Source organism: Marmota flaviventris, chromosome 12, assembly GCF_047511675.1.
Source record: "Marmota flaviventris isolate mMarFla1 chromosome 12, mMarFla1.hap1, whole genome shotgun sequence".
NCBI classification, from domain to species: Eukaryota; Metazoa; Chordata; class Mammalia; order Rodentia; family Sciuridae; genus Marmota; species Marmota flaviventris.
This window is the reverse complement of record NC_092509.1, coordinates 59,213,217-59,234,686: the sequence shown is the minus strand read 5'-3', so window position 1 is coordinate 59,234,686 and position 21,470 is coordinate 59,213,217. Positions and strand designations below refer to the sequence as shown.

At 36.5% G+C, this 21,470-nt stretch overlaps 1 protein-coding gene across 6 annotated transcripts in view; it reads right to left on the bottom strand.

Annotated features, from left to right (window-relative positions):
• The window catches only part of Nvl (nuclear VCP like), a 136,439-nt gene that overhangs the window by 15,016 nt on the left and 99,953 nt on the right, over positions 1 to 21,470 (bottom strand). For all 6 annotated transcript variants that reach the window (XM_071600028.1, XM_071600027.1, XM_071600029.1 and 3 more), the window contains 3 exons: positions 11,923 to 11,999; positions 8,551 to 8,639; positions 5,768 to 5,838 (listed from right to left, as the gene is read on the bottom strand). In XM_071600028.1, coding sequence (XP_071456129.1) covers positions 5,768 to 5,838; positions 8,551 to 8,639; positions 11,923 to 11,999 — 237 coding nt within the window. The remainder of the gene's footprint in view (positions 1 to 5,767; positions 5,839 to 8,550; positions 8,640 to 11,922; positions 12,000 to 21,470) is intronic.

Sequence of the window (21,470 nt, the reverse complement as noted above, 5' to 3'; positions counted from 1 at the left end):
ACAGAAAGCTGGGTCATGTATTGTTATAATTGTGATTTTGGCAGGCAAGCCAAACTGCTATCCATAAGGGCTGGAATGATGGATAACCCACCAACTGAGTAAGAGTATGTCTATTTCCTTACACCATAGCCAAATGCTTGTTGTTTATAAGCCAACAAGTTTATGGTATTTTTGAGACAGCAGCACTGACAGTCTGAGACAGAGACAGAGTAAATATTTCATTCAAAATAGAAAACCATTTCCTGGAAGAAGTAAATTTTTCAAGTAACTTCCAAATTGTTCCAGAGGGAACTAAGAAAATACTGATTTAACTCTTAAATAGGACTAAAGGGCCTTTGTTTCTCAACATCACCACTAAATAACATAGTAAAGTTATCTTAAGTGTCTTTTGTTTAATCAGACTAAAAAAATTCCTTTTTTACAAGTAACTGTATTACAAAACTATGTCTATACTGGGTGCGGTGGTGCACGTCTATAATCCCAGCAGCTCGGGAGGCTGAGACAGGAGAATTGTCAGTTCAAAGTCAGCCACAGCAACAGCGAGGTGCTAAGCAACTCAGTGAGACCTGTCTCTAAATAAAATACAAACTAGGGCTGGGGATGTGGCTTAATGGTCAAGTGCCCATGAGTTCAGTTCCTGATTCACCCCAACCCCCCAAATCTATTACAAACATATTAGAAAACACAGAACAACAGAAATAAAAATAATCCTTCCCAGAAATAACTCTCATTACCTTGGTCTCCTTCAACTTACAACTGTGTTTTTTTAAAATTGTGATTTTAAAATATGAAATGTCATCCTCCACTCACTCAGTCTCCCTCCCCATGAGCAACCATTATGACTACTCTGAGAAGGATCTTTAAGATTAGTTAAGTAAGCCAAACAAGGAAAGAAGACTCTTGACCTTGATGATACTTCTTATTTTTAAAGGTTCAAACAATAATAATCCATTTAAGTTATCTTCTTTACATTATTCACTCAAAATTAATACTATGCCTTTTTCAAAATAAATAAATAAATAGTAGATCCTTACTCACTTGATGCTTTCCAAAACAATATGTAAAGTGTAAGACATATTCCCCAAAGATAGCGAAAAAACAACAGAAGCAAGTCACGTTTTACTAGAACATACATATACCCTTCCAGGGGATGTTCCTAAGTTCTTGCAACTGATCTACAGATTCGATAAAATGTCATTCAATATCCCATCAGGTTTTTTTCTATAAAAATTGATAGGCCAATTGTCAACATTATATGGAAATACAAAGGACCTAAAATAGATAAGGAAAAAAGGTGGGAGTACAAACTTGGGGCATGTACTCAACCTACTTTCAAGACTTATTATGAATCTGTAATGACACAGACAATGGCAAAAAGACCTAGTGGTATAGAGATGAAGATCAATGAACAGAAGAAATAGTGCCAAAATAAATTCATACATATACATATGTGATCAATAAATAGAGAGCATGATAGTTCACTGAAGGACAGAATCATCTTTTTACCAGAGCCAGAGTAGATAGCTATGTGGGAAAAAGTAACTACCATCCCTACCTGATATCAAATACAAATACTATATCTCACCCCGCAAAAAAAGGAGTCTGTACGACATATGAACATATAAGTTCCTTAACTATACACTGCAACATCTATTTACATAGCATTTTGTAATATAAATGTTCTAGATTTGATTTACAATATATGGAAGGGTGGTACACAGTTTACAAACAGTCATTTTATATAACAAACTTGATTTTGGTACCTATGGGGGTCTTCCCCCACACATACTGATGGATGAATGTAATTTGAAATGGAAATACATACAAATGTAAAGCTAAAACTATACTATTTCTTTTTTTTTTTTTTCACAATACCTTTATTTATTTATTTTTATGTGGTGCTGAGGATCAAACCCAGGGCCTCACACCTGTTAGGAGAGCACTCTACCGCTGAGGCACAACCCCAGCCCCTAAAACTATAGTATTTCTAAAGGAAAAAAAAAATACAGGATTAAAAATTTTAACCATTTGGGATAGCAGAGATTTCTTATGACATAAGAGATTTCTTAATACATAAGCCATGCAAAACAAATAAAAATTGGACAGCATTCAAACAATAAAAATCCTGTTTTTCAAAGGTACCTTTAAAGTATAAAGATAAACCACATGTTAGGAAAAAATGTCCTCAATGTGTATTTGATAAAAGACTTCAACCTGGGAAAAATTAAGAATCTATCTACACTTCAGATAGAGCCCTAATATCCAGAGTATACAAAGAACTCAAAAAATTAAACAATAAGAAAACAAACAACCCAATCAACAAATGGGCCAAGGACCTGAACAGACACTTCTCAAAGGAGGATATACAATCAATCAACAAGTACATGAAAAAATGCTCACCATCTCTAGCAGTCAGAGAAATGCAAATCAAAACCACCCTAAGATACCATCTCACTCCAGTAAGATTGGCAGCCATTATGAAGTCAAACAACAAGTGCTGGCGAGGATGTGGGGAAAAGGGTACACTTGTACATTGCTGGTGGGACTGCAAATTGGTGCAGCCAATTTGGAAAGCAGTATGGAGATTCCTGGGAAATCTGGGAATGGAACCACCATTTGACCCAGCTATTCCCCTTCTCGGTCTATTCCCTAAAGACTTAAAAGAACCTACTATAGGGATACTGCTACATCGATGTTCATAGCAGCGCAATTCACAATAGCTAGACTGTGGAACCAACCTAGATGCCCTTCAATAGATGAACGGATTAAAAAAATGTGGCATTTATACACAATGGAGTATTACTCTGCACTTAAAAATGACAAAATCATGGAATTTGCAGGGAAATGGATGGCATTAGAGCAGATTATGCTAAGTGAAGCTAGCCAATCCCTAAAAAACAAATGCCAAATGTCTTCTTTGATATAAGGAGAACAACTAAGAACAGAGCAGGGAGGAAGAGCATGAGAAGAAGATTAACATTAAACAGGAACGAGAGGTGGGAGGGAAAGGGAGAGAGAAGGGAAATTGCATGGAAATGGAAGGAGACCCTCACTGTTATACAAAATTACATATAAGAGGAAGTGAGGGGAAAGGGAAAAAAAACAAGGGGGAGAAATGAATGACAGTAGATGGGGTAGAGAGAGAAGATGGTGGGGGAGGGGAGGGGGGATAGAAGAGGATAGGAAAGGCAACAGAACACAACAGACACTAGTATGGCAGTATGTAAAAACGTGGATGTGTAACCAATGTGATTCTGCAATCTGTATATGGGGTAAAAATGGGAGTTCATAACCCACTTGAATCAAATGTATGAAATATGATATGTCAAGAACTATGTAATGTTTTGAACAACTAATAATAAAAATTTTAAAAAATTTAAAAATAAAAAATAAATAAAACATGTCTGAAACTGGAAAAAAAAGAATCTATCTACAATTCATTAAGAAAAAAAATCTAATTTTTTAAAAAGAGCAAAAGATGAGAAAACAAAATAAGATATACAAATGATCAATAAGCATGAAAATATGCTCCACAATTTAAATGAAAATTTAAATCACAATTTGATACTAGATCTTTCCATTCAGTAGAATGGCTAATCAGTTAAAATTAAAGATTCACTGTATCTAACTCTTAGTGAGAAAGAAAAGCAAATTGAAAGCTCCAAAAATATAAAATGGAACAGCCACTGTGAAAAACAGGCTGATGTTTACTTTAAAGTGTATGTATAAAAACACACACTTACTACTTGCCCCAGCGATTCCATCTAGTTTTTTTACTTTAAGGAAATAAAAACACATATTCGTGTAAATAGGTGTGTGTGTGTGTGTGTAGGTATGTGTGTGTGCAGAATATCCACAGCTGCTTTATTCATAAAGGCCACATCTGGAAACAACCCAAGTGTCCACTAATAGGTGAAAGGATAGGAAAACTTGTGACATATTTATACAAAGGCATATTGCTCAGCAGCAGAATGGACTCAACTACTGAAAAACAGAACAACAGACAAGAATCTCAGAACATCACACTGAGTGAAAGAAGCCAGACAGGACTATTGTTTTTACCATTCCATCTAAAAAATGTTCTAAGACAGGCAAAGTGAGAGTATGGTGGCAGAATCAGATCAGTGGTTGGTTATGGAGTTGGTTTTGACAATAAAAGAACACAGAAGTTTCTGAACGGATGAAAATGTTCTGTACTTTGACAGTAGTGCCGGTGACAAAGTCCAAGACTCAAGGAATGGTACAATTAAGCTTGTACAATTTCAATGTAGAAAGTAAGGCTAGAGCTGAAGAGTGACAAATGTGGAGCTAAGTCATATGTTCTAACAATGTGACAACTAAAATGCAGGATCAAAGTAAAAAATAATTTCCATTAAAAGAAAAAAATGTACACCATCAAATCTTTACAAGAAAAATTGTGATCTACTCTCTTGTAGATCAGAATGAAAAGGGCCAACAATATCCCCTACAAAACTGATTCTAATTAGTAAGACTATATTTTACTGAAGGATTTTCAGTAAAAGAAAAACATTTTCTCTAGTACCCAAGATGCTGAGAATTCAAAGCAGACTGTTGTTTTCTAGCCATGGTGAAAGTCTCAGTCCAGGTGAGGTCAGTTCTTACTCCAGCTGAAAAGTCATATGCCCATAAGATACCACACCAGCGCAAACCCTTAACAGGTTACTCACTTCAGTTAAAGCTATAAGATGGTCAACTAAGATAACACGTAGAACATGGGGCATGAAACATAGCACCTCAATTCATACAATTGCTTTGAACCCTGATGTAAAAAGAGTTTCAATCAACAATCATAATGAGAATTGCTGAATCTGGGGTGATAAATGGCCAATGATTTAAGGGGAGTTTTAATACAGTCAAAAAACAGGTCCTCATGACTAAAGCAGATTCTGGAAACTTATGAATCCCAAGTGAACAAATAAAACATCACAACTGTGTCCAATTCAGACATTTCTTAGGGTTAGACATTTTCATTCCAACCTTCTATAATCACCACAATAACCTAATTTCACTTATAGCAACCATTTTAGTTTACTGCAGATAGAAAACCTGAATATAGGACGAAACATGTAAAACCTGGCACTTTATGGAAGAAGTCAGAGTGATTTTTTTTAACACTTTTTCTCCTTGTGGTGAATGTATTTCCACCTGCCTGAAATATAAGGGTAATCTCTATGGGTTACTTTGGGTACAGTCCATCTCCAAGAAGATAAAAAACTATTTGTCGAAAATGGTGGGGTAACTGGGCATGGTGGCGTATGCCTGTAATCCCAGTGACTCCCGAGGCTGAGGAAGGAGGCTCTTGAGTTCAAAGCCACCCTCAGCAATTTAGTGAGGTCCTAAGCAACTCAGGGAGACCCTAATAAAACATTAAAAAAAAAAAAAGGACTGAGGATGTGCATCAGTGGTTAAGTGCCCCTGGGTTTTTTTTAAAAAAGGGGGAAGGTGGGTAGATCAAATAATATTTGAATATCAATGAGTAAGAATTATGAGACTGTGGGAGCATACATGAGTACTCATTATCTCTGAAATAAACAGGGGCTGGACATCTAATGTGTAGAACTATGATTCAGTAAAAATTAAAATTTCCCCAAACATAAAGGTCATTATTTAGCTTGTTTCCAGGTCAAAATTTAATATGCAATTTCTTTCAGAAGAAATGATCTATAAAATACTTTATGAATCACGAGTTCAGGTTTACTGCTTTGACCTCAAATCTTTTTTTAAGATACAGAAGAATGTTTCTTACCTTTACTGATATAGATGGTTTCACTTTCTTGAAAGCTTCTTCAAAGTGTGTATGATTAATCTTGAGCTCACCTGTGAAGCAAATGCACAAATATATACTTCTCAGTAAAGAATACTAACTGTGAGTTAAAACTTAGTTTCTCTTGAAAAATGTCAGCTTTCAAAGAAAACTGACGACAATGAATGAGGAGATGGGTTCTATTCTTTACCCAAAGAGTATTCAAGCAAGAAATATTCTACTCATCAGTTTATAATGCAGTGCCAACCAAAGAGACTAATTACTCATAAATAATCCTTTGTTGGCCATCCTTGCTCTGCTTAACTCAACTCAATGTTGACATTTATAAAGAAGGAGCAAAACTATTCTCTTTCAGGATGATTCAAATATATTTGACTAGAAAAGGAAAGTAGAATGTCATAATATTTAAGAGTGCAGGGCTGGGGATGTGGCTCAAGCGGTAACACGCTCGCCTGGCATGTGCGGAGCACTAGGTTCGATCCTCAGCACCACATAAAATAAAATAAAGATGCTGTGTCCACCAAAAACTGAAAAATAAATATTTAAAAATCTCTTTCCTCTCTCTCTCTCTTTAAAAAAATAAAAGAGTGCACAACATAGTATGATGTGACTTGAAAAATCATTTATATTTAAATACATATACCAAAGTATCAAAATACTGAATTACACACATTAAATAAGGAAATGAAATAAAATACATAATGTTAAAATACAGTTTTGTTTCTAATGTTAATATGATAACTCGTGTGACAATTTATAATTAAAAATAACAAGTTTTCTCCATAGAATTAGGATAGAATTATTACCTAAACAAAAAGTAAAATGTGTTGCTGAGGGGCTGGGGTTGTGGCTCAGTGGTAGAGCTCTTGCCTAGCGCATGCGAGGTCCTGGGTTCGATTCTCAGCAACATATAAAAATAAATAAATAAAATAAAGGTATTGTGTCTGACTACAACTAAAAAAATTTAAAAAAAATTTTCATAAACATACATAAAATAAGATACAAACAAAATTAATACTAGCAGCACCAATATATGTGCTAGGGTCTGTTAGTCTTTAGTGACCAAATACACACCAAGAAAATGATCAGATTCATTTTTCAGATAGAATACTGATTTTTCATGTTACAAAATATTCTAATTATCTGGGTGTGGTGGTTCATAGCTGTAATCCTACCAGCTCAGGAGGCTAAGGCTGGAGAATCACAAATTCTGCTAAGCAATTCAGTGAGACCCTGTCTCTAAATAAAATAACAAACAGGGCTGGGATGTGGCTCAGTTCAATCCCTGGAAACTCCCCCATCCCCTCCCAAAATTCTAATTTTGCTCATTGATATATTACCTATTTCCAAAATGAAATTTTAAAAATTCAGGGGCTGGGATTGTGGCTCAGCGGTAGAGCGCTCGCCTCACATGTGCGAGGCCCCGGGTCCGATCGTCAGCACCACATAAAAATAAATAAATAAATAAAAGTATTGTGTCCAACTAAACTAAAAAATAAACACTTTAAAAAAAGAAATTCAGATAAATCGTTTCCTTTTCTTTTTTGGGGGGGGGGCGGGGAGGTGGTACACTGGGTAATGAACACCGAGATGCTCTACCACAAAGCTGCACCCTCAGTCCTCATTTATTTTTAATTTTGAGACAGGGTGTTGGTATGTTGTTAAGGCTGGTCTTGAACTTGTGGTCCTCCTGCCTCAGCCCTCTGAGTACCTGGGTATACAGGTGTGTGCCACTACACATGACTAGATAATTTCATCTTAATGAAGATATGTGTGTTGTCAAATCTAATCTAAGTATGTGCTGCTTTAGCCATAAAAATAACTCAGCTTTGAGATTCTTGCAATGCAAGAAAAAAGAAAAATCAATATAAATGCATAAAGACATTTTTTAAAAATCTACAGGCAGGCATGCAATACACACTGGACATTCCCATGAAAGTACAAGTACAGAGGACAAAATACCTCTTGTGAACAAAGGTATTCTGCAAAATTGCAGAAACACTCATAAACTGCAACTGGCCAAACTACTGTTCACAGCAGACAAGCAAAGTAAAGAGTACATGGCATGGTTGGAATGAAGGTCACAAAACTTTTCATCCATAACACACTTTTGTCAAAAGTGAAGGATGCTGCAAAGCTGTTGAAATGTTCCCAAATGAATGCATAGTGGACTACATGGATTGATTAGTAACAGTAGGTTTTCATTTTGTTTGTTTTTTTGATGCTGGGATATAGTGCTGGATGAAATGTAGGGTCTATGTGCAAGCTAGACAAGGGCTCTACCCTGAGCTATACGCCCAGCCCATCTTGTATTTTGAAAGGAAAGTCCCAATATGGAAAGGTCTCTAATTTCCACAACTCACATATATTTCTAACCTTTGCAATTTAGGCTGCATTTTTTTTCTTTCCTACATTGTATTTTAACAGGAAAGGAGATGATACTTCAGCAAAAGGATGAGGGCTTCCAGAATTGATATGTGGAACATTCATAATGGAGAGAGTGAATAGACTTGCTTCTACTTAATCACTTGTGTATGATGATAAAATATAATTCTACTGATTTTAGAGAGACAATGATTAATTTGTTATTATTACATTATCAAAAACAGAGGTTATATAATATTACAGAATAGCTTCTAAAGGTTCATTAGAGAATATAAGCATTATTGTAACAGAAAATAGATACTAAAAGCTGGTCATTTTCCAGGGCAACAGTGGTTTTAACTATTCAGTGATAAATTGAAATATTGTGGTGAGAATCATACATTTTCCATTTCCACTCTTCTGTCTTGCCATTTCCTGTCTCAGGGCACAGAGAGAAGCTTCTCGTACCAAAGCAGAGAGATCTGCACCCCTGTAATAAAAGAAGTGTTCTTATTTATTTATTCTTAGATACTCCAAAAACCCCTAAAGGAGAAGGTGACAATTTTCTAAGGCCACATATTAAGCAATTAGGAAAGACACTGTTTTTATAACTGTATGGAGTACGCAATCCAATGAGAAATAAACATTCCTAAGAGCCACAAGCAAATATTAATATAAAAGACCTTGTCAGAAGAAATTCACATATATTTACCATAGTACTTTTACTTATAAGGGCTATGTAACTAGCCCTTATAAACTCATATATTATATAATATCTAAAGTAAGCTTATATAAAAAGTCAATTATGAGCCAGGAATAGTAGTGCAACCCTATAATCCCAACTACTTGGAAAGCAAAGACAGAAGGATCCCAAATTGAAGGCCAGCTTGAATAACTTAACCAAACCCTATCTCAACAATAAAAAATAAAGGGGCTGGGGATGTGGCTCAAGAGGTAGCGCGCTTGCTTGGCATGCGTGCGGCCCGGGTTCGATCCTCAGCACCACATACAAACAAAGATGTCGTGTCCGCCGAAAACTAAAAATAAATATTTAAAAAATTCTCTTTCTCTTTAAAAAATAAAATAAAATAAAAAGGACTCTAGATACAGCTCAATGGTAGAGCAACCTCAGGGTTCAATCCCTAGTAGTGCAAAAAAATAAAGAAAGAAAAAAGAAAAAAAAATCCATGATTCCAAGTTGAAAAGGGGGAAACACAAAGCCTAGTCTTTCACGTGATTCAATGTCAAGCTGAGTGAAAACATCATAACAATACCTCATTTATGTGATTATTCCGTGGAATAATATGCTTACTTAGCACATTTACAGGATAAAAAGCATTGGTGTTAGGATTTTACCACATTCAAAGCTTCCTTTCTTTGTGTTTTGTTTTGGTACTGAACATTGAACTCAGAGGCACTTTATCACAGAGCTACATCCTCAGTCCTTTTTGAGACAGAATTTCACTAAATTGCCAAGGCTGGTCTGAAACTTACAATTGTCCTGCATCAGATTCCTGAGTCACTGGGATGACAGGCATATACCATGGTCCATGGCCCATTATAGCATTAAAATAATTTATAAAGAATCTTTGAGAAAAAGCATAAATTTCATAATTTAAAACCTCATTTCCAGACACAATCTTTATTTATTATATGATACACAGAACACATGAACCTAAAGACCACCAGAGGTTAAATTACTAACCATATACAATGTGTTGCTTGGCTAAGTGTGAGGTTTTAACATTATTTGAGAATAATATATATCCTGGGGTATACATTCTTGTCCTCTAATGTTAAATCTACATTGGTCAACTGATGCAAACAGATAACTGGAGGCAACAATAGTAAAGTCTCTTTCAAAAAGTGATAAATATTATAATACCAGGTGTGGTGGCACATGCCTGTAATCAAAGAAGCTCAAGAGGCTGAAGCAGGAGGATTGTAAATTAAAAAAAAACCAAAAAACTCAGTAGTTATGCAGCCCTACGTTTAATCTCCAGTATCAAAAAACAAAAAACAAAACTAAAATAAATAAATAAATTAATAGATAAGTAAGCAAATAAATAAGTAACAAAGAAAAAGTGATGCTAGGGGGCTGGGGTTGTGACTCAGCGGTACAGCGCTTGCCTACCACGTGCGAGGTCCTGGGTTCAATCCTCAGCACCACATAAAAACAAACAAACAAAATAAAGGTATTGTGTACAACTAAAAAATAAATTTAAAAAATATTTTAAAAAATAGAAAAAAGAAAAAGTGATGATAGTACCACTAAAATCCAAAATGTTAACTCATGAAAACCAGCCTCTTTATAACCCGATATCCTATTTGATGTAATCCACAAGAACTTTCTGGGGTAAATTCTGCCATGAAAACTGTGTTTATCATTCACTACTTGTTTAAATCTTTTCTCCTCTCAAAGAAGCAACATCATGTACTAAAACAACATTATAGGTATGATTGTAATTAGACGGTGAGATGCATCCTACCTCAGTGGAGGGAGACCATTTATAACCCCACACAACCCCTGCCTGAGACTCTTACCATTTCCCTTCACTGTGAATCATTGTCTTTCACTCTATGAGACATGATTGCTGGCCACCATGTATTATGTCTCTTAGGATCACTGGGTTGGCAGAATCACTGAGATTCCCTGTCCTAGATAACCATACATGAAAAGACTGGAGATTAAACTGTGTATCCTGACCACACTCCCCAAAATCATCAGCATAATCTCAAGTAGAAATATCTGAATAAGAGAAGATTACATGAAATTCCACAATTAGAACTAGAACAACTGGGCACAATAATCACTACCAGTGGATATGCTATTAGACATAAATTTACACTGCTGAATAACAGATCCCAGAAATCTTCGAAGATGAAGACACAGCCTGCCTTACATGGCTGGGAAAACCCCACATTTTGGCCATGCCTTAGAGATATGTCCTAAAACCAAGCATATCAGGGACAATCAACGGGCTAACAGGTGGGGGCAATGTCTCTGTTAAAACATGTGTGCCATTTCCTTCCCTGTGTCCCCAATTGGGAAAGTTAACAAATTTACTTTAAACATATGAAGATCAGGCTGGGCACAGTGGTGCACACTAGCAACATCAGCAGCTCAGGAGGCTGAGGCAGATGGATCAGAAGTTCAAAGCCAGACTTAGCAACTTAGTGAGGCCCCAGGCAACTTAGCAAGATCCTGTCTCAAAATAAAACAAAAAAGAGATAGGGATGTGACTCACTGCTAGACCCTCTGGGTTCAATCACTGGTACCAAAAGAAAATGAAAAGAAAAACCTCAAAATTACCAAAACCATAAGCATACGAAAGCTGAGGCAGAAATGTCATGATTTTCTGATGGTATGGCAGGCTATGTAGCTATGAAGAGGTAAGCTGACAAAATGCTTTCTGTGGTTCTGCAGCATGAAGAATGTGGCACTTGTATATTAGTCACTTCCAAAGGCACCTGGATAATTTGGCAATCAGTCATGAGTATAATATCTGCTCAAATAGTCTTAAAGCACAATGTGTGACGGACAGCAATATGGTTGGCACTGAAACTTGCCAAAAGGCAACATATGACCTGATTCCCCATTCCCAGAAATTCTATGAAGAAGAAGCAAGGACCAGCCAGACCCTACATTAGAAGCTTCATAGGACATCTCATTAACCTTCCCAATAACTGGGAGATGGGCATCATTCCCCTCCTTCTGCAGGTGAAGAAATTGAGCCCCACAGAGTCTACTGACTTGAGATTTAAATACTTACGTATAGCAATCACAGCGAAGATCACCAGCAATTGCTTCCAAATTTACATCTGCATCCAGGGGAGGTTTGGTGCCATTCTGAAGAAGACAGAAACATGAGCTTTCATTGGGGCTTTAAAGACCCTTATGCATCCACATCACAGGCTCTTATGGAAGAGGAGTAGCTGCTGAACTCAATGAAGAGAATCAACTCCCAAACCAATTTTACTCCCAAACCAGTGTGCCACAAGTTTCAATTCTGAGAAATGAAGGTAAGGAGCAGACTCCAAATGTGGGAAAGCTAGAGGAAAGCCATTTATGCTTATGAAGTTTCAAGAGTTCATATGCACTCCTAGGAAAACCACCTCCCAAACAAGAACAACAAAACCCAGCAACTCAACCTCTCCACAGGTAAAGCAACACTTCCATCCCCTGATTAAACACCCATTTCACAGGTGAAGCAGTACTTCCACTTCCAGTCACTGGAGAAGTGCTGACTTCCGGTCTGAGGCTGGCTGTAATGGGAGAATAATACTGAACCCAGGCAGGTGGGAATGATCACTAACCCACCTGCTCTCCACGGAAAGCCCCAAGGCCTCTGTGCACAATATGTTCTCTCTTGATCCTGTATGGAAAACAACCCTGACTTTGGAACCAATTCCCATTCAGCTCATATCAAGAGATGCTAGAAATGACAAGGATCAGAATATCTCAGCATTAACACTTAGCAAAGTACCATGTACACAATAGTACATATTCAAAAATATTTTTGTAGGTTACATGACAAAGTAAACAAACACAATTTTAAATGATTTATAATGTATGGCAGCTAGATAGTATGCTCCTCAGTGTTGGCTCATTGTTCTGATTCATAACTAACATCTATATTGTACACATTCTTTCCTTTGTAGCATATATCAACTTGTGAAATAACTATTGTGAGAAGAATCAAGAATACATTTAAGTGCATAAAACATGCCATTAAGGTTATTTTAGTGTGAAGTATGAAATATCAGCCCTGCAGATGCTCCCAACGTGGCTCTGATTCTATCAGAGCCAGGAGGCCAGGTGTGGAGGCATCACCTTGTGCATTCACCAGTCACTCTGCCCACTCACACACAGGCCTCTCAGGGTTTCTGAGCAGGGCCTGTTCATGACTTGCAAAATCCATAGCTCTGGTAGTTGCTGTGATCTGATAAAACATGAAGCTTCTTGTATATCTACAATGGTGGGCAATCAACATTCTCCATTTCCAGAACTTTTTCATGTCTTCCCAAAACGAAACTTTGCCTCCATTAGACATTAGTTCACCATCCCTCCTGCTCTGGCCCCTGTCAACTACCATTCTAATGTCTCCCTCCATGAACACGAAGGGCAATATTCTTTCTTGATATGAAGGCTTTCTTTGTAACAATTCGTGGAGCTATACACTTAATGATATGTCCACTTTTCCATATTTCCATTGTGCCTCAATAGAGAAGATCAAAACCACAGAGATAGCATTGGACCAGGCATCAGAAACCTGAGTTACAAGGTTCAGATTTGCAACTGAATGCATCCTTGGGAAGTTCCTTAATCTCTATTATTTTTCAAATGTTTTGATCATCTTATTTCATGCTACACATGGGAAGGGAGGGGGGAAATGGTTTAAATAGTGATGGTGAACATATCACAGGGGAACTGCAATGGAGAAGAACTGGGACTTTCCCAACAGTTACTGCGCTAGAAAGGTCTTGCTAGAACACACCTCATTGAGCATCTCTAGCCACCACTGGAGGAGGTATGGGGTGAAGGGTGGGTGCTATCAAGGAAGACATGAGCTATTATGAAGGATTTAATGTTCAAAGAACCTCTCAGCCTTTCCTAGACTATCACATAGCACATGGTTCTTCTAATGTATATGCCATGTGCTGTTGGAGATATTTCCCTCAAACTATCTACTGCCTTGTTTAATCAAAAGGCCAATCAAAAGAAATAAATTCACCAAGGATTACCTGAGCACAATTCACTTATTCTTCTCAACATCTAAATGAACTGTCACATCCTCATAGCTTACATAAGAGAATGATCTGGTTCATTCTGGCTCAATCTGAAAGGATTCTGTGTTTACTTCAGGGATTCTGTTGAAGACATAGTCATCACATGTTTGTGAGCTCTCCATGAGAACTCAGAGAAGGAATTTTCTACCATCTGTATATTGAGAACAGCTATAAGCTTTCAATAATTAGGGTCTCTTTTAAGTAAACTCTTTTTATGAAAGAAAGCTCAATAGACAATGAGTCATAATAACTAAATGAGATGGTTTATGAACTTTTTAGAAAACCAACTATTATCTATTTAAACAAACACAAGCTTTCTAATTCTTAGCAAATTAACCTTTAAAAAAATATCCTCACAAAGTAATCAACTGCCTTTTTCTAGGACCATGAGATGTGGTCTACACAGTATACCTCCAAAAGTTTCCGAACTAACATTATTTTCCCATTATTAGAAAAAGGGGCTGATGAATCATGTTTTCTAATGACTTATATGAGCTATTTAGAGTAGGCAAATTCAGAAAAACAAAGTAGAATGGTGGTTGCCATGAACTGCCATGGGGAGTCCAGTTTCAGTTTGGGAGGATGAGATGGTCCATGGATGGTAGTGATGGTTGCACAACAACATGGATGTGTTCAATGCCACAGAACCACATATTAGAAAACAGTAAATTTTATGTATATTGTACCACAATTTAGAGAAAAAGAATTAGTTACTTTCCACTAATACTTTCTATAATTCTGAATAAAGCGATGTGTTATGGAATCACATGTACAAAAAGTAATTAAAGATATAATACTACTTTTATTATTTTTAATTTGGTTACACAAATCTACTCTTAGTTACAGAGAATCTAGAATCAGTGATTAATTTTATTTACATAGCAGACTAAAAAACTGAAGAAGAAAAAATTAACAGGTCACATCTTCATAACATAATAATAGTAATTCTGCATTTTCTTCAGCCTTTGAACATACACATAAAACACAATTTTGTATCCTATTTTTTTGGCTATAGTTTGCCTATCAGTAAAATATTTAAGTATTCAAACACTTCAAAGGGTACAAAGTGTAAGCATATTCATAGATTAAAGTAAAAACAATACCAAAAGAAGAATAAATACTTAATAAATGCTAGTTAATATTACATCAGGTTTTTAATAAGAAACTATTACACCAGTCATAAGAATTTAATAGATAACATTTAGGTGAAATGTTAATACATGTTTTAGTTTTGAGATGATGGAGTTTTTTCTGTTCATTGAGACAGGGTCTCCCCAAAGGCTGGCCTTCAACTCCTTAGCTCAAGGAATTTTCCTCCCTCAACTTTCGGAGTAGTTGTAACTATAAAAGAATGCCACTACCTAGCAGAAGTATGTTTAAAAAAATACATCATTTTGTGAATACGGCTTTTTAGTGATATTTTTATCATGACTTTAAAGCCTATATGCTTTCTCTCAAAGTATTTGTAGACATTAAATAACCTTTGTGGTTTTCTGAAATAAGAGTAAGTTTTAGGGGCTGGGGTTGTAGCTCAGTGGTATGAGCACTTGCCTCATATGCATGAGACCCTAGGTTCAATCCCTAGCACCACATAAAAATAAACAAATAAAAATAAAGGTATCGCTATACCGCCTGATTCACACTTCCTGCTTAGAGTTGCTTTTGCTATTCTGGGTCTTTTATTTTTCCATATGAATTTCATGATTGCTTTATCTACTTCTACAAGAAATGCCGTTGGGATTTTGATTGGCATTGCATTAAACCTATAGAGAACTTTTGGTAATATCGCCATTTTGATGATGTTAGTTCTGCCTATCCATGAACAGGGTACATTTTTCCATCTTCTAAGATCTTCTTCTATTTCTCTCTTTAGGGTTCTTAGTTTTTATTGTATAAATCTTTCACCTGTTTCGTTAGGTTGATTCCCAAGTATTTTATTTTTTTTTTGAGGATATTGTGAATGGGGTGTTTTTCCTCATTTCCGTTTCAGAAGTTTTGTCGCTGATATACAGAAATGCCTTTGATTTATGCGTGTTGATTTTATATCCTGCCACTTTGCTGAATTCATTTATTAGTTCTAGTAGTTTTTTTGTAGACCGTTTTGGGTCTTCTAGGTATAGAATCATGTCTTCTGCAAATAGTGATAATTTAAGTTCTTCTTTTCCTATTTTTATGCCTTTAATTTCTTTCGTCTGTCTAATTGCTCTGGCCAGTGTTTCGAGAACAATATTGAATAGAAGTGGTGATAGAGGGCATCCCTGTCTTGTTCCAGATTTTAGAGGAAATGCCTTCAATTTTTCTCCATTCAGAATGATGCTAGCCTGAGGCTTAGCATAGATAGCTTTTACAATGTTGAGGTAAGTTCCTGTTATCCCTAGTTTTTCTAATGTTTTGAACATAAAGGGATGCTGTACTTTGTCAAATGCTTTTTCTGCATCTATCGAGATGATCATATGGTTCTTATCTTTAAGTCTATTGATGTGGTGAATAACATTTATTGATTTCCGTATATTGAACCAGCCTTGCATCCCAGGGATGAATCCTACTTGATCATGGTGCACAATTTTTTTGATGTGTTTTTGTATCCGATTCGCCAGAATTTTACTGAGGATTTTTGCATCTAGGTTCATTAGAGATATTGGTCTGTAGTTTTCTTTCTTTGAGGTGTCTTTGTCTGGTTTCGGAATCAGGGTGATGTTGGCCTCATAGAATGAATTTGGAAGAGCTCCCTCTTTTTCTATTTCCTGAAATAACTTGAAAAGTATTGGTATTAATTCTTCTTTAAAGGTTTTGTAAAACTCTGCTGTATACCCATCCGGTCCTGGGCTTTTCTTGGTTGGTAGTCTTTTGATTGCTTCTTCGATCCTCAGCACCACATACAAACAAAGATGTTGTGTCCACCGAAAATTTAAAAATAAATATTAAAAATTCTCTCTCTCTTTCTCTTTAAAAAAAAAAAAATCATCATGGCCAAAAAAATGACTGTGAATTAGGGAGAAATGAAAATTGAACTACCTTGAACATATATTATTTTACACTTGAGGTAAAATTGCATATGTATATGGTCTTCTTTAAGAATTAAAATAACCCACATAATTCACTTCTCTAGTGGAATCTATGAAGCTATGGTGAAATACATAAAAATTTTATAATTCTTTAATTTCAATATGGAAGAAACAAGTGATTCTTATTTTTATGAATAGTCTTTACTTTTTAACACTTTCCATTTAAAAATATGTTCAAACTTCCCTTTACTGTATGTCCAATACAAATCTTATGTGGAAAAAAACCGAAAATCATCACCAGAAAATATCTACAAAGACTAGAATGTCATCCTTGTCCTTCCTAAAGAAACTCAGATTCTAAAAGATACCAAGAAGTTGATCCAATCCACAAATCATTTCATATTTTTAAGACTACACAATTTTAGTCCACTCTCTCAGATATTAATAGAGAAAAAACTATATAAGACAATCTAGAGAATTAAAGTCAAAAGTCAGGAACTTTAAAACAGATTAAGCACTGAAAGATGTTTTTAAAAATGATATTGCTTTTTCTCTCACTCTCACACACAAACATGCACATACACACATTTATTTATTTTGTGATGCTGGTGATCAAACCTGCAGCCTTGCACATACAAGGCTAGTGTGTTAACTAAGCTATATGTTCAGTCCATGAAAAACCAATCTGTATCACTTTCTGTTGATATACCGAGAATATATGTGGACCTCTGTCCACATATGAATTATCCCTCTGGATGAGATATCTTCCTTCCTCTACTTGTGCCCTGCTTTTAGCTATCATCACATTCTTTTTTAGGACTGAGGGGCATTCAACCACTAAGGCACATCCCCAGCCCTTTTTTGTATTTTATTTAGAGACAAGGACTCACTGAGTTGCTTAGCACCTCACCATTGCTGAGTCTGGCTTGAACTCGCGATTCTCCTGCCTCAGCCTCAGCCTCCTGAGCTGCTAAGTCAACATATTCTTTAAATAAACTCAATCATGAATTCTGGAGGGAGGAGGGAAGATGGGAATGTGGAGCCATTCTCCTTAGAGGCACTAGGAAGATGGGGGCCAGCAGGGCAAAAAGGATGGCTGGATGAGGCTTCTGCTCCTCCTGAGCAGGTCTGTTCAGCAAGGTTCCAAGGCTGAGAACAGGGCACACCCAGGAAGTAAGTAAAAATACACTCTAAAGTAAAAGAGAATAAACTCCCCGAACCCAGCCTATGTTTAGCACACATATATGCTGAGACTGAGAAGGGCCTAAGCCACAATGCTATAAAAGTTGCTTTCAAAGTCAAATTGTTTTTCTATAAAAATGTCTCTTTTGGATTTTTCCTTCCTTCCATATTCATAACTCTGTGCTCAGAGGCTATAGGCCTTTTCCATCTAATTCTCAGCTCCTCTCTAACCTCCACATTTATACCAGATGATTCTTCTTGCAAACAGACAGAATATACAATACAGGGTCAAGATAGAAAAATCTACAAATGTAAAGCAGGTGAGAAAAAGAAAAGGAGACCCTAACATGTAGCATGTGGCCTGAGATAATTAGGTGGACCCTGATGGTGCTCTAGGCTGGCTGGGCCCTCACAGGAAAGCTGTGGCATTCCTTACAGGGAAGCTGCTGCTAAACAAAAATAATCTCTTAGAACGCAGATTTCAGACAAGGACACTATGTGACTGTGATGGATTAAGACAAAAAGGCTACTCTGTAATGTCCGAGCACGGATAGAGCATGAACACTGTCCAAGAGAGAAATGACCAAACAATCCCCCAACCTAAGCAACAGAAAGAACTGCTGTTTCTTTAACAATCACAGGTCTTTCTCCCTTCTAGGTAATTTAAGAGGATACCAACCCACAGAATGACAGCTGCTTTCTAACAACAATTGAGAGCAAGGCTCCATAATAAACCTTTCCCAAATCTAACATAAACCCCAAACACTTAGTCCTTTCTTACACCCTCTTACTTAAATGCCCCCTTCCCCAGTTATCTTGGAGTGCATTCTCCCTAACAACAGGCCTCACCTGCTTAACTGTATTCCTGGGGCTCATTGGCTGGACTACACTAACATAGCCAAAAAATTCTATAATCCCACCTCCACAGCAAGCACAATTAATATTTCAGTGTATTTTCTTCATTTTTGTTTTTTGAGAGCGGGAATTTTAATATTTATTTTTTTAGTTTTCGGCAGACACAACATCTTTTTTGTATGTGGTGCTGAGGATTGAACCCGGGCCGCACACATGCCAGGAGAGCACGCTACCGCTTGAGCCACATCCCCAGCCCTTCTTTTTTCTTTATACTTCTATGATAGAATTGGAATTGCTAAGGTACTTACTTTCCTTTTTTTCCCCTCCTCAGGAGTGGATTAATATGTCTGTTGTTTCATAAACATTCATATATCTGAAGGCAAGCTCCTTACTGCTAAAGACTGGGTCTTACGTTTCTTGGTCTGCTCAATAGTACCCACAGAATCCCAAGGATAGAATTAATTTTTAGTGAGTACTTGTTGACTAAGTAAAAGAGTGCTGGGGGCTGAGGCTGTAGCTCAGTGGAAGAGCACATGTGAGGCACTCAGTTCGATTCTCAGCACATGAGTTCGATTCTCAGCACCACATAAAAATAAACAAATAAAATAAAGGCATGCTGTCCATCTACAACCAAAGACACAAATTTTTAAAAAAAAGAGTACTAATTTTAGGTAAATATTGAATTACATTATTTCCTTTATCATTTTATTCTTGAAGCAAATATGTAGAAACATTCAAACCTTAGTATGAGGGTTCATAATTTTTGGAATGGTGATGAAATTCTAGAAAAAGAAAGTGTAAAGTTGCTCCAAGTTGTGGGTATCATATGGGAATGAACCAGTATCTGAAATGATGAGGTGATCATTCTTTTGGATCCAAATTTGTAAGGCTCCAAACAAATTTGTAAGCCTCTCATCTAGAAACGGACAGCACTCTATTCATTTCCTTTTGTTGGTGATATCCCACATGCAAGTGTGTTATTTTCATTTGTCACCATGACTATAGGAAATTCATATGAAGAAACTAGGAGAGTGTGTGTATAGACTTACTTATATACACATGTATCTAAATACATACTAACCAAAATGAACAAAATCTCATTACTGAAGTTCTTAATGATGGAGCCAAGGAAATGGAAGGAAAATGCTTGGTACAGATAACAAGTATATACGAATAAAGCAAGCTTTGTTAGCCTTGGGATATTGGCATTTTGTGTTAGATAAATCTTTGGGTAGTGTGTTTGGTTTTCCTGTTTGCTGTAGGATATTTGACAGCAGCAACACTCCCTTTCCTAGAGACAAACATCTCACAGACAATTAAAAAATGTGGAGTGGGGTGGCGGTAAAACTGTCTTGACAAACAGTGAGCTAAGCAATACGTTTTCACAGCTTTCACCAGTAATATGACGATGACAGACAAAGCTATAACTCAACCAGAGGACTCTTCTGAACTCCCAGCCATGAATCCAACTTCCTGTTAGACATCATCACTTGGGTAATGCTCATGCAGAGAATTTACCTGCCTTCATGTTCTCCCTCAACTCTACAGTAATCCAATGTCCCATTAATTAAAAACTTTAAACAATTTCCATCTGAGTCCCTTTTGTTATTCTCTGATATTGCCTTAGTTCTGGTATGCTGAATTTCAGTTTTTGGTTGAACCATCTTGTCTTCCACCCCGTCCTTCATTAGTGGGAGCTTTTTAACCCACAAAGCCCCATCAGCCTTCTTTTCTCATCTGTTCCTCCCTCCTTTTGGAGACAGTTATGAATATTACCCAATGCAGTTTTAAGTTATGATGGCCTGTGAAAGTTGGATCATGATCTTCCTTTGTTATCATCCAAAGAATCTATTTTAAAAAGTTAAAAGTTTAAAAATCTACTCAAAGCAACCAAATAAAGAAAGGAGAAAACCTGCATGTTGCAAATGTTGAAAGTGGAGGGGAATGGAAAGAGAAACTTTTGGGGTGGCTCATAATCAAGCCTACATTGCCAGGAAGGAGCACTGAGGAAAGGTAAGGTGACAAAATCTTATGATGTCCACTGATACTCAAATATTAAGAGAAGTAGCCTGTGGAGAGGATATCCTTAGAGAATGTTAAAGAAAGTCCTCAGACACACTAATCAAGGGATTTCAGCAGAATCAGGAGGAATTACAAAGTTACACCATTTCTCATGGTGCTCTGTATTCCTGGAACATGGCACCAGGTGAGTGAGATCAACGGACAGGCCTCAAACATCTTTATAGACACATTCAGAATTAAAAAAAAAAAAAAAAAATTACACTGCAATATTTACAAAGACAATAGGGAAAACTGTGACCAATCAAAAATTATTTCCAGCTAACCTGTTATCCAGATATAAAGACAACAGACAGATATATTTAATCATGGAAAGAATTCAAGGAATAAAGTAGAATATACTTAATAAACAGAATAAGAGAATAAAGTTAATAAGGAAATACAGATAAAAAGATGAATCAAATTAAATA